The following is a 13,665-nucleotide window of genomic DNA, read 5'->3' as shown; positions in this document are numbered from 1 at the left end:
AAAGGGAATTCTGCACCCCAGAGGGTTCTGGGCGCTCAGTCGTTGAGTAGATTTAAGGGACAAGATTTCTAGTCTCCAAGGGAGTCAAGGATGCAGCACGGTAGCACAGTGGTTAGCACAGTTGCGTCACAGCGCCAGAGTTCTAGGTTCAATTCCCGGCTTGGGTCACTGTCTGTGCGGAGTCTGCACGTTCTCCCCGTGTCGGTGTGGATTTCCTCCGCGTGCTCCGGTTTCTTTCCACAGTCCAAAGATATGCATGTTAGGTGGATTGGCCATGCTAAATCGCCCTTAAGTGTCCAAAAAAGGTTGGTGGGGCTACTGGGATAGGGTGGGCTTAAGTAGTGTGTTCTTTCCAAGGGCCGGTGCAGACTCAATGGGCTGAATGGCCTCCTTCTGCATTGTAAATTCTATGATTCTATGAGGAGCGGGTAGGAGAGTGGGGTTGAAGGCAAATATCAGAACAATCGTGCAGGACAGTGGAGCAGACTCAACAAGCCGCTTGGCCTATTCCTGCTTCTATTTCTTGTGAGTGGCACAGCCTCTCCCGACATGAAGGTGAGGGGATTGAATGAACACAGCAAACAGCAACATCAAAAACACCCCACAGGTCAAACGTTGCAATAAGGATCCAAATGCGTACCTTTCTCATCATGTGAGCTGCCGCCTGCCAACCTCGAGTCCCAATGTGTTTGTTAAATGAGATGTTGAGCTGCGTGGCTGACTCGTAATATTCTATCATATCAAACAATGCGGACGCACCCTGTGGAAACAAAACAGTCAGTGAACACTGTTTGGCCAGTTTGTATATAACTTTGACCAAATAAAATCTTCTCTGTGAGGTTCTGAAGCGACATATATTCATACAGACCTGTCCCCTGCAGACAAAGGGAACATGTCCAGGCATGATACATTTATCAAATTAAATAAAAACTTGGAGGAACAACAGGTCCTTGGTGCATTCCCCATGGCAATGCCTCTACCAATCAGAGTCAACTTGCCAACCAATCAGTACCCGTTCTTCACGCGGTATAAATTGTTGTCCCCTTTGAAATTTGGTATTCTTGCGTTTGTTCTCATGGGTGCAAAATGAAAAGGATCGGCAACATGTCTCTTTTTTTCAGCAGTACTCGGATATGGAAGTGCAAATATTGAGAGGCTCGCTCTACATTCTTGGGGCAATGTTTACGAATACTACAAGCAGCCCCGGCTGTATGAGAGAACGTAAGAATGAGCGTGAGAATACACTCACTAACAAAGAGGATATGGTTCTGATGATAGATTGGACCAAAAACATCAACTTTTCTTTTTCTTGAGATGCTGATCTTATTCAATATAATCCCTACAGTGCAGAAGGAAGCCATTCGGCCCATCAATTCCACACCGACCTTCTGAAAGAGCACCCTACCCAGGTATACACCCACTCCCTACCCCACAACCCCGCCCAACCTGCACACCGTTGGACACTAAGGGGACAACATTAGCACGGCTAATCCACCTAATCTGCACGTCTTTGGACTCTGGGAGGAAACCGGAGCACCCGGAGGAAACCCACGCAGACACGGGGAGAACGTGCAGACTCCGCACAGACAGTCACCCGAGGTCGAAATTGAACCCAGGTCCCTGACACTGAGGCAGCAGTGCTAACAGCTGTGCCACACAAGTCAGCCCACATCCTCCGGCCTTAGAATCATAGAGTTTACAGTACAGAAGGAGGCCTGCCACTTTGGCGGTCAAAAGCATCGCGGTTGCAATTAGCTGGACAATTCGTTCTTTTGTGTGTGGTGTCTGGGCCAACAGAGCCAAGAACCAGGTGCTGTCCATTATGTCACTATTCAGCTGGAATCTCCAAGTGAGGAGTACAAGGGAGTCACAGTATTTAGATACAGGAAGAGAGCGTTTTCATCCATGTGCCAGCTGATGAGGTGGGGATCCATCCAAATTGGCTCTGGCATAAACAATAATACTAAGATGCGTGTTGCTTAAATTGGAACTAATTCAAATGTGGAACTCAGCTGAAACCTGACCTCAGACATGCAGCGTAACCATGGCACCCATGAATAATACATCTGGGAAGATGACAGGGAAGTGCAAATTCAAAATGTCAAATATATATATATATATATGTAAAAATATTTAAACAGCTCACGTCTTCATCCAGGTTGGTCGCCTCCAAATCCACCAGCTTAAACTGGACACGCTTGAAAACCTCTTCCAAGGCCTCAGAAGCTTTGTAGTCTAGTTTCTCACCTGGAAGGTTAAAAAGAAACACCCCTTTAATAATCTGAAGGGTTTAGTAAACTGATACAGCTTGCTCTTTTTCTGTTGAACCATCCACCTGATTAAATCTAATCTGTAACAGGTTTAGGTACCACAGTTTCGAGAAAATTACGTGCGAGTTTTCATTTGTTGCCTTTTTTTTGTTAAACTGGACTTAACCTATTGCCTTCGGTTTTGTGGGCTCGAATTACCCTCCACAACATCCTCGTAGGAGTACGAACTTTATTTGAATGGCAAACACTCCACCCAAACCCAATCCCCTCGGCTGTGCATTGATGGGAGATCAATTGTTAATTTTCAATCCAAGATTCATAGATTTTTATTCGCCAATGGTATTAAGAAGGGCTATGGGGTGGGTTTCTGAAGTTAGGCCAGCCATAAGGATTGATGGTCTAAATGCACTCTCCTTTCTTTTAAATTTAGAGGACCCAATTAATTTTATCCCATTAAGGGGTAATTTAACGTGGTCAATCCACCTACCCTGCACATCTTTGGGTTGTGGGGGCAAAACCCACGCAAACACGGGGAGAACGTGCAAACTCCACACATTCATGGGTTGTGGGCATCACTGGCTAGGCCAGCATTTACTGCTCACTCCCAATTGACCTCGAGAAGGTGGTAGTGGTGAGCTGCCTTCTTGAACCGCTGCTGTTTGTGATGTAGGTACACCCACAGTGCTGTTAGGAGCGGATTCCAGGGTTTTGACCCAGTGACAGTGAAGCGACGGCCAACATATTTCCAAGTCAGGTTAGTGTGTGGTTCAGAGAGGGAACTTCCAGGTGGTGGTGTTCCCCTGTATCTGCTCCCTTTGTCCCTCTTCTAGGTGGTAGAAGTCGTGGTTGTGGAAGGTCTTGCTCAAGAAGCCTTGGTGAATTGTTCCTACGCTCCCTCTGGGTGTTACTGCATAGTAAATCAGCAGAGGAAATCCTGGATGATTAGTTTTTGTCAATCCAGAGGCACTGGGACACCAAATTAACTTCATAACTGCTGCCTCCTTGGAGCTCAGGAGCAGGAGACGACCATTCACCCCTTTGGGCCTGTCCCAACATTCAATAGGATTGTGGTCTCAACTCCACCTTCTTGACGGGGCGGCACGGTGGCGCAGTGGTTAGCACTGCCACCTCATGGAGCCTAGGACCCGGGTTCGATCCCGGCCCGGGTCACCGTCCGTGTGGAGTTTGCACATTCTCCCCGTGTCTGCGTGGGTTTCACCCCCACAACCTAAAGATGCGCAGGGAGGGTGAATTAGCCATGCTAAGTTGCCCCTTAATTGGAAAAAAAGAATTGGGTACTCTAAATTTACAAAAAAAAATCAAAAGGGACTTCGTAAGCAATACCAGAAACAAAGCAAACGACTCCTTTCAGTGTCTCTGCGGGCAGCAACCAGTTTGGTAATAAGCCAGAAACACCTGTGGCCCTGAGCTGAGTTCCTGCCTGTCAGCAGCTCAGATTCCAGCTGGGACCTGCGGCTCAGCGAGTTCTGGACTAGGGAAGATGGGAAAAAGTCAGGGTTCCTGATCTGATTAGAAAGATAGAATCCCTACAGTGCAGGAGGCCAATTGGCCCATTGAGTCCGTACCAACCCTCTGAAAGAGCACACATCCAAGGCCCACTCTGCACTGCTCTACCCTGTAACCCTAACCTGCACATCTTTGGACTCTAAGGGGAAATTTAGCATGGCCAAATCACCTAACCTGCACCTCTTTGGACTGTGGGAGGAAACCGGAGCACACGGAGGAAACCCACGCACACACGGGGAGAACATGCAAACTCCACACAGACTGTCAACCGAGGGCGGAATTGAACCCAGGTCCCTGGAGTTGTGAGGCAGCAGTGCTAACCACTGCACCACGGTGTTACTTATCAATTAGCTTGCTGGAAAGTGCTGTGCGAATGTAGGGGTGGTGGTGGTGAGTGTAGAAGTGGTGGTTTCAGGATTGGATTCAGCTCTGATACTTCCTATAGGCGAACAGCTGATTGCTACTGGCTACCTGGGTTCACTCACAAGGAAACTAACATCTGAGAATGAAGGCAGGAAGAGAGCAGCATGCCCAACAGGTTTGCCTCTCCCCTGGTGATGGCAAGAGCATGACTCCTGGGAGAGGCAAGCAAAACAGAGAAATGAACCCAGGTCAATTAGGAGACGAATACTCTGGAAAGTTCCTCTCTGGCAATCCAGGCAGCACCTTCCAAACCCACGACCACTACCGCCTAGAAGGACAAGAGCAGCAGATTCCTGGGAACCCCACCACCTGGAGGATCCCCTCCAAGTCACTCACCACCCCGACTTGGAAATATATTAACGTTCCTTCGCTGTTGCTGGGTCAAAATTCTGAAACTTCCTCCCTAACAGCACTGTGGGTGTACCTACACGTCAGGGACTGCAGCGGTTCAAGGCGGCAGCTCGGAAGGGCAACTCGGGATGGGCAATGTATGCAAACCAGCAACTCCTACATCCCATAAATGAATTTTAAAGAATCAATGCAGGAGATTATAGAGACAAGGCATAATCCAGAAAACTCCTGCGCTATGCAATCTCTTCCCCAGTCAAGAACCAGGTAACTGGATTCAGCTCCCCCTTGAAGGCAGAGTCAGCACCCACCATACCAGCTGGTAACTCATTCCAGAGGCTCACTACTCTCTAGGAATAGGACAATCGCCTTGTCTATTCCAACACTTGCAGAGTTTAAATCACTTATCGAGCTTTCTGAAACAGAATGGTGAGGTGCTACTATCAGAAAGGAGCACATATCAATGCAACATTGAAACTATAAACTACCAGATAAAAGCAGCCAAACTTTGTGAATAACTTGTGTGCTGTCAATTATTTAAAAGAACGTTCTCCATAGACCCCCATCTCAGAATTTTACTGCGGCCACTGCATCTCCAAGTATTATTGTCATGGACATGTCCCCTCCACTATCATTCCAGAGTTTGCAATAGACCATCGCCTTACCTTTTAGATCCAAGCAGTCCAACCTCTGTGACAGTTCCTTAAACTCCTACATAACAGGAAATATTATCAATAATTACTATAAAACCAACAAGTTGCACTTACAGAACTTTTAATATAATACAGCCATAAAGGGATTCGCAGGAGCATTATCACACAAAATCTGATAGAAGTAGGTTTGAATGAAGACTTAATTAAAGAAGGAGATAGAGTTGGAGAGACAGAGCGTTCAAGAGCAGGATCCCAAACAATTAGTTACTGAAGGCATGGCTTCCAATAATAATAATCAGTATTGTCACAAGTAGGCTTTACATTAACACTGCAATATTACTGTAAACATTCGTTAGCCGCCACACGCCGGCGCCCGTTCATAGAATTTACAGTAAAGGAGGCCATTCGGCCCATCGAGTCTGCACCGGCCCTTGGAAAGAGCACGGCCACTTAAGCCCACGCCTACACCCCATCCCTGTAACCCCACTGTTCAGGTATACGGAGGGAGAATTCAGAATGTCCAATTCGCCTAACAAGCACGTCTTTTGGGACTTATGGGAGGAAACCCATACAGACACGAGGAGAACGTGCAGACTCCGCACAGACAGTGACCTAAACCGGGAATCGAACCTGGGACCCTGGCGCTGTGAAGCAACAGTGCTAACCACTGTGCTACCGAACAGTGGGGCAAATAAAATTGGGGTTGCACAAGAGGTCAGGATGGGATCCCATTTGGCTGGAGGACGTTACAGAGTCAGGGAGGGGCACTGTTGAGAAAGGATTTGAAAACAAGGCAGTAAGAATTTTTAAATCGAGGCATTAGCAGGCCAGAAGTAAATGTGGGTCGATCAGCCACAAGGAGGGTCGGGTGATTAGGAATTGTTAGGAGAGTTTTGGGTGAGCTCAAATTAGCGTGACATACCAGGAGGTTGTTCAGGAGAGCATTGGGATAGTCAAGTCTGGAGGTAACAAAGGCATGGATGAGGGTTGTGGCAGCAGCTGAACTGAGATGGGGCAGAGTCATGTAATGTTATAGAAGTAAAAGAAATAGGTGGGTTTAATTAACATGGCTGCTTATAGCAATGTAATCTCCACTGCATTTTGAGGTGGGACAGCAGTGTAATAACACCCCTGTGTACAAGTTAGTGTATAAATGGCGGACTAGAACCAAACAAAACTGGTTTACTAAATGAACACAGGCAAGGAAAGGCAAAGGCTTTTATTTTCCTTTTAATACATTCCAAAGTGTCACCACTTTCACAGCCAATTAATGTGCTTTTGGAAATTTGGTCACCGACGCACAGTGTGTACCATCTAGAAGATCCACTGCAGCAACTCGCCAATGCTCTTTCAACAGCAACATCCAAACCCGTGGACTCTACCACCTAGAAGGACAAGGGCAGCAGATACATGGAAACACCACCCCCACCTGCAAGTTCTCCTCCAAGCCATTCAACCACCTGACTTGGAAATATATCAGCCACTATGTTGGACGGCACGGTGGCACAGTGGTTAGCATGGCTGCCTCAACAGCGCCTGGGTCTCAGGTTCAATTCTGGCCTTGGGTGACTGCCTGTGTGGAGTTTGAGCGTTCTCCCCGTGTCTGCATGGGTTTCCTCCAGATGCTCCGGTTTCCTCCCACAGTCCAAAGATGTGCAGGTTAGGTGGATTGGCCGTGCTAAATTGCCCCTTGTGCCCAAGGATATGTAGGTTAGGTGGGTTATGGGGATTGGGAGGGGGTGTGAATGGACCGGAGAACAGTGCTCTATAGAGGGTGGGTGCAGACTTGATGGTCCGAATGGCCTCCTTCTACACTGCAGGAATTCTAATTCTATGGTTCCTTCACTGTCGTTGGGTCAAAATCCTGGAACTCCGTTCCTAACAGCACTGTGGGTGTACCAATAAATAATAATAATATTAATAATCGCTTATTGTCACAAGTAGGCTTCAATGAAGTTACTGTGAAAAGCCCCGAGTCGCCACATTCCGGCGCCTGTTCGGGGAGGCCGGTAGGGGAATTGAACCCGCGCTGCTGGCATTGTTCTGCATTACAAGCCAGCTGTTTAGCCTACTGTGCTAAACCAGCCCTTATACCATGGGGACTGCAGTGCCTCAAGAAAGCGGCTCACCAACACCTTCTCAAGGGTAAATTAGGGATGGGAAACGACTATTGGCCTTGCCAGCGACACTTGCCTCCCATGAAACGATACAGCAATGAACTGGTAGATCGGCCCTGCCTCAGTGGGCAGTTTTTACACGTGACAGTCGGATTAATTCACTTCCACTTCAGAGACAGGATGCAAAATCTAGGCTGACACTCCAGTGAAGGATTGACGAGTGCTGCGCTGCAGGTGCTGCCTTTTAGATCAGCTGTGGAACCCAGCTCCCATCTACTCTCTCAGCTACGGTAGAAGACCCCATTATTTCACAGAGAGGAGCAGCTCTCCTGATGCCGGGGCCAATATTGATCCCTCAACCAACATCATCAAAAACACGGAAGATCTGGTCATTATCACAGTTCTCTGTGTGGGGACTTGCTTGGTGCAAATTGTCAACCGAGTTTCCTACTTTACAACAGTAACTACATCTCACAAATGTGTCAACGGCTGTAAAGCACTTTCAGATATCCTGAGGTTGCGAAAAGACGCGATAAAAACGCACGCTTTTTTCTTTGTTATCTATTCAAATGGACCCAGATTGAAGCTTTCAAATCATAAGCACCACAAACTTGCTGATTGTGTCCCACGTTTGTGCTTATTTAGATGATATAAACTCAGGAGGCACTTGGGGTAAGAACGTAAGAAATAGGAGTAGGAGGAGGCCATTCGGCCCCTCGAGTCCGCTCTGCCATTCAATAAGGTCACAGCTGATCTGATCGTGACCTCAGCTGCACTTTTCTGTCTCTCCCACAAGCCTCACCTCCCTTGTAGATCCACAATCTGTCTACCTCGGCCTTGAATATATTCAACGTTCCTTCACTGCTCTCTGGGGTAGACATTTCTAAGGACCCGACGATCATCTGAAAGAAGAAATTCCTCCTCGTCTGTCTTCAAAGGGAGACTCTTATTCTGAAATCATGCCCCTTGTTCTCGGCTTCCCAACAAGCGGGCATATCCTCTCAGCATCTAACGTTTCAATAAGATCACCTCTCGTTATTCTAAACTCCAATGAGTACAGACCCAACCTGTTCAACATCTCCTCTGACGGCAAATCCCTCCATCTCGGAAATGAACATTGAACTCCAATTGCAAGTATATTCCTCCTTAAATAATGGGACCAAAACTGTACCATACTCTAGGTGTGGATCCCTCCTTAAATAAAGGGGACTAAAACTGCCCAGTACTCTTGGTGTGGTCCCACCAAAGCCCTTTACAGGGGCGTAAACCAGAGTTGTGTACAAGGGTGAGTGAGGGCAGCAACATAGCCCCAGCCGTGCTGCCTGCCCACAATGCTGTGACTCGTGAAAAATGACTTAGTTAGCACTGTTGCTTCACAGCGCCAGGGTCCCAGGTTCAATTCCCCGCTGGGTCGCTGTCTGCGTGGAGTCTGCACGTTCTCCCCGTGTCTGCGTGGGTTTCTTCCGGGTTTCCTCCAGTTTCCTCCCACAAGTCCCGAAAGACGTGCTGTTAGGTGAATTGGACATTCTGAATTCTCCCTCCGTGTACCAGAACAGGCGCTGGAGTGTGGCGACTAGGGGCTTTTCACAGTAACTTCATTGCAGTGTTAATGTAAACCTACTTGTGACAATAAAGATTATTATACTTGGCATCTGGGACAGCCACCACAGAACTATGGCCCTCAAGAGTTAACTGCCTTCATAGAACAGGGTGATGGTTAGGGACAGAGAGAGAGAGAGAGAGGGAGGGAGGGAGGGAGGGAGGGAGGGAGGGAGAGCATGAAAATCACCTCTCAACAAAGGAGTATTTCACAGTTGTGCGATGGAAACTCGGGGTTTGGCTGTAGCATGAGCAGTCATGTCAGAGGACAGGAATTTGACAGTCTCTCATCAGCAGGATGCTGGAGCAAGAGGCGGAATGTCTCACCATACCGTTACAGTGGCTACAGTAAACTGTGCCCCTTTACAGAGCAGATCCTAAATTCCACAGGAAACCGATGACAGGGGCAGACACAGATTCTGAGGGTGAAATAAGGAGAGCGATGAGAAAGCTCGAGATATGGGCAGCACTGTGGTTAGCACAGTTGCTTCACAGCTCCGGGGTCCAAGTTCGATTCCTGACTTGGGTCACTGTCCGTGCGGAGTCTGCACGTTCTCCCCGTGTCTGCGTGGGTTTCCTCCGGGCTCTCCGGTTTCCTCCCACAGTCCAAAGATGTGCGGGTTAGGTGGATTGGCCATGATAAATTGCCCTTAGTGTCCAAAAAAGATTAGGTGGCGTTACAGGGATAGGATGGAGGTATGGGCTTAGGTGGGGTGCTCTGTCCAAGAGCTGGTGCAGACTCGATGGGCCAAATGGCCTCCTTCTGCCCTGTAAATTCTATAGCACACATCTTACTCAGTGGTGGAGTTTAAGAAGATGTTGGCGGTGCTTCCGCTCACAGAGCGAGCTGCCACTGAGAACTTTAGAAACACTTTCGTTATGGGTTTATTCCAGAACAGCCTTGATCTTAATGAATGACAAGAACATAAATAGGGGCAAGTGCGAGGAGCTGAATGGCCTGATCCCACTTATGTTCTTAATTCCTCCTTTCAACCTACCCACATTTCTGCTTTCGTAGATGCTTTAAGTTTAAATATGTCCTGAGGCGCAGAAGTCTATTTAACTGTAGCAGCATCATATTCATGCTTGACCCTATCTACCCAGTGTACACGTATTCAGGCTTTACATCAAGAAAGACTATAGGGGCAACAGAAGCAGCGATCGTGATTCTTTTCTCCCTCACTAGCCTGGAGGTTTAAAGCCAGTTATGGGGCCCTCATGTTTGCCCCGACTTAAATCAGTAACTTAGTCCAGTCCATGGATTGAACCTGGGGCAGTGTGTGCTCCGTATGGCTAGTACTGTATACCAGGTTGTGCTGAGCATCTGAACCTCTGGGAGAACCACTTGAGGTTTGCAGAACAGAAGGAGCCATTCAGCCCATCATGTCCATGGTGTTTTGCTACACCAGTCCAAAACTGACCCCGCTATCCCCTGCTATCTCACAACCCTGTAGCTGCCCCTTCTGCAAATACTGATCTGGCTTTCCTTTTGATAGTTTTTTTCCGCCTTAACCGCTCCCTGTGGCAATATGTTCTGTGCTCCAATAAATCTCTGCATTTCTCCAAACCATTTTCTTAGAGCGGAAAGGTTGCACAATCATAACTTGGTTATCGGTCAGTGTCGAGAGGCCAGCCAAAGACAGGACCTTCGAGAGAATAAGGGGTAAATGTTGTGAAGAAAATTCACTGAACAAGGAAGGGATGGTTTGCACAAGGCGGGCACAGTCGGGGATCTTGCAGTTTAGACCCCATGACTCGGGGTAGAGCAATCAGTCACTTTAAATTCAGGCCTGCGAAGCACAATACTTCACTGGAGTTGGGACAAATCCATATTTACAGTAGTTGTGTCAATAGAGCGCTCCAGAAACTTGCAACCACATGCAAACAACACTCCAGGTGGTCCCTGATAACGTGCTGGTAATCAACTGCATGCTCTTTTGAACACTGATAAGGTAGATATTTCAGATAATGCCTCAAAAGGTTGCTGCCTCCATAAGGAAGTCGGGCATTTTGGGTGGGTACTGAAGGCTTGGCACACTTTATCAATCAGACTCACACCCAACCAGATTATAAATGACTCACTAGCCATACCTATAACACAGTGAGTGTCTCAATTAAGCCTTTGGATTCAACAGCTCACCAGGGAAGCAGAGATGTGGAGAGGGTGTCTCTGAATTAGGTAGAAACCAAGTCAACTGGCACGTTGCCACTAGAGGGTGGGACACAAGTCTCACACACACCTCCCTCTGTCCTCCTAAGTTACTGATTAAAAACTTGATTCTATCCACATCAGGCTTTGTACCAGTGGATATTTATTGCCCTGGGTCACTCCAGGACTAACCATTCAATCAACGAGTACAGAACGTTACCTCCCAAGGCTCTAGTTTCTCCCCGTCCATTCCCTCACCAGCGCTATATTTCATTTAGCTTTCATGACCATCCACTAACCCCCCCCCCCCCCCCCCCAACCCACACCCCCCAACCCACCCCAAGTGGCATCCTGGGTTAAACCAGGCCAAATAATCGACAGATGGGAAAATAAAAGAATGCCCACTCCCCGACAACAGAACGTGCGTTATCCTGCCCGACAGTCGCACCACTTTAACAAATCCCACCACCGTGTCCTGAAAGTTGGGCCTTACTTGGATCTGTTTGAGCAGCTTGTTAATCGGTTTGCAGTTCAGCTTCTGGCAGGCCATCTTGTAGGCGGCAACAATCTCCTCTACCGTCACATTCTGGGCTGGAAGACAGCAAACAGTTTCTGCGTCACAACATAAAATTCAGCGACCGGCCGAGCAGAGAAAGCAAAATCATTTACCTCCGTGCATAACACGCAACGTTGTGGAGTAGGAATTGTTTAAATTCACAGCCCAACGGCAACACAGCCAACACGCGCCAATGCCAGGCACATTTACTTCTGATTTTCACTCTGATACTCCCTGCCAGAGAATATCCTGCATGGAATTATAGGGCAGTACAACACAGAGGGAGGCTCTTCGGCCCATCAAGGCTGGGTCAGCTCGTTCAAACAGCAATTTAGTTAGTTCCACTTCCTGGCTCTTTCCCCATGTTCCTGCAGATGCCCTTGTAAGCATTTATTCAATTCTTGTTCAAAGGTTACCATTGTGTCCACCACCCCGTGCACTTCCAATCCTAACCACTCATTGATTATACGAACATAGAAATAGGAGATCCAGCGACAGTCTATTCAGCCCCTTGAGCCTGCTCTGCCATACATCAAGATCCATGTTTCGAATTCAATATTCCCATCTACCCCCAATAACCTTTGATTCTCTCGTTAAACAAGAATCCATCGACCTCCGCCTTAAAAATATTCAGTGACCCCTTACTCCACCGCCTTCTGAGACAGAGTTCCAAAGTCATACGCCCCTTAGAGTTCTCACCTCTGTCCTGTAAAGGCGACCCCCTAATTTTAAAACAAGGGCTCTGAAGAGTAATACGGATTTGAAACGTTAACTCTGTTTCTCGCTCCACAGATGTTGCCAGACCTGCTGAGATTATCCAAGTGTTTTCTGTTTCTATTCTAGATTTCCAGCTACTGCAGTGTTTTGCTTTTATTTAAAACCCTGGTTTTGCCTCTGTCGCCTTTGCTTCTTTTGCTAATCAGAACGCGACCCCGGCTAACCCCCTCCGTACTCTGGTGAAGGGATTGACTTCTTGTTATCGGACCCAGCCTCCTCAGGAGTACCTCAATCAGTCACAGACACGCTGGTGCATCAATCGTGGGTCTGTTCTGCTCATCACTGACCAGCTCTTGTGGGTACATGAAACCTACGATGACAGGCTCGGGGCAGAGAATTGAACAGAGAATTAGCTCTGCAACGCAAGGCCCGACTCTGAGCACGTTTTTTGAAACAAAGATTATGTTTCAAAAGCTAAACACTGCGGATGCCGGGGATCTGAAAGAAAAACTAAAAAAATGCAGGAAAAACTCAACAGGTCTGGCAGCATCTGTGGAGACAGTAACGGAGTCAATGTGACTCTGACAAGACTCTTTGGAACCCATTGTGGATTATTATTTTTTTTTTTTGTTTTTTTTTTCTTGTTTTTTTTTAAATAAATTTAGATTACCCAATTCATTTTTTCCAATTAAGGGGCAATTTAGCATGGCCAATCCACCTACTCTGCACATTTTTTTTAGGGTTGTGGGGGCGAAACCCACGCAGACACGGGGAGAATGTGCAAACTCCACACGGACAGTGACCCAGAGCCGGGATCGAACCTGGGACCTCAGCGCCGTGAGGCGGTTGTGCTAACCACTAGGCCACCGTGCTGCCCTGTGGATTATTATTTTAAACTCACATAGTTTTTTTCCCTGTGAGCGCTGGAGGGAAGGATAAAAATTGAGATCCCTTCCCCGCACAGAGACATAATAATAATCTTTACTAGTGTCACAAGTAGGCTGATATTAACAATGCAATGAAGTTACTGTGAAAGTCCCCTAGTTGCCACATCCCAACGCCTGTTCAGGTAACAGAGGGAGAATTCAGAATGTCCAATTCACCGAACAAGCACGTCTTTCGGGACTTGTGGGAGGAAACCGGAGCACCCGGAGGAAACCCACACAGACACAGAGAGAACGTGCAGACTCCAGACAGACAGTGACCTAAGCCGGGAATCGAACCTGGGACCCTGACGCTGTGAAGCAACAGTGCTAACCACTGTGCTACCGTGTCACCCATGCTCACCCCAACAAGATTATTCTGA

The 13,665-nt window shown here is 47.6% G+C and overlaps 1 protein-coding gene across 1 annotated transcript in view; it reads right to left on the bottom strand.

The window, feature by feature from the left end:
- LOC119957988 overlaps positions 1-13,665 on the bottom strand; it is a 48,957-nt gene that overhangs the window by 19,474 nt on the left and 15,818 nt on the right. Inside the window, exons 2-5 of the mRNA XM_038786237.1 lie at positions 11,580-11,677; positions 5,234-5,279; positions 2,147-2,247; positions 641-760 (exon numbers count right to left, since the gene is read on the bottom strand). Coding sequence (XP_038642165.1) covers positions 641-760; positions 2,147-2,247; positions 5,234-5,279; positions 11,580-11,677 — 365 coding nt within the window. The remainder of the gene's footprint in view (positions 1-640; positions 761-2,146; positions 2,248-5,233; positions 5,280-11,579; positions 11,678-13,665) is intronic.

This window comes from Scyliorhinus canicula, chromosome 27 (assembly GCF_902713615.1).
Source record: "Scyliorhinus canicula chromosome 27, sScyCan1.1, whole genome shotgun sequence".
Classification (NCBI taxonomy): Eukaryota; Metazoa; Chordata; class Chondrichthyes; order Carcharhiniformes; family Scyliorhinidae; genus Scyliorhinus; species Scyliorhinus canicula.
Note: the sequence above shows the minus strand (reverse complement) of the source record. Positions and strands in the feature narration are given on the sequence as shown.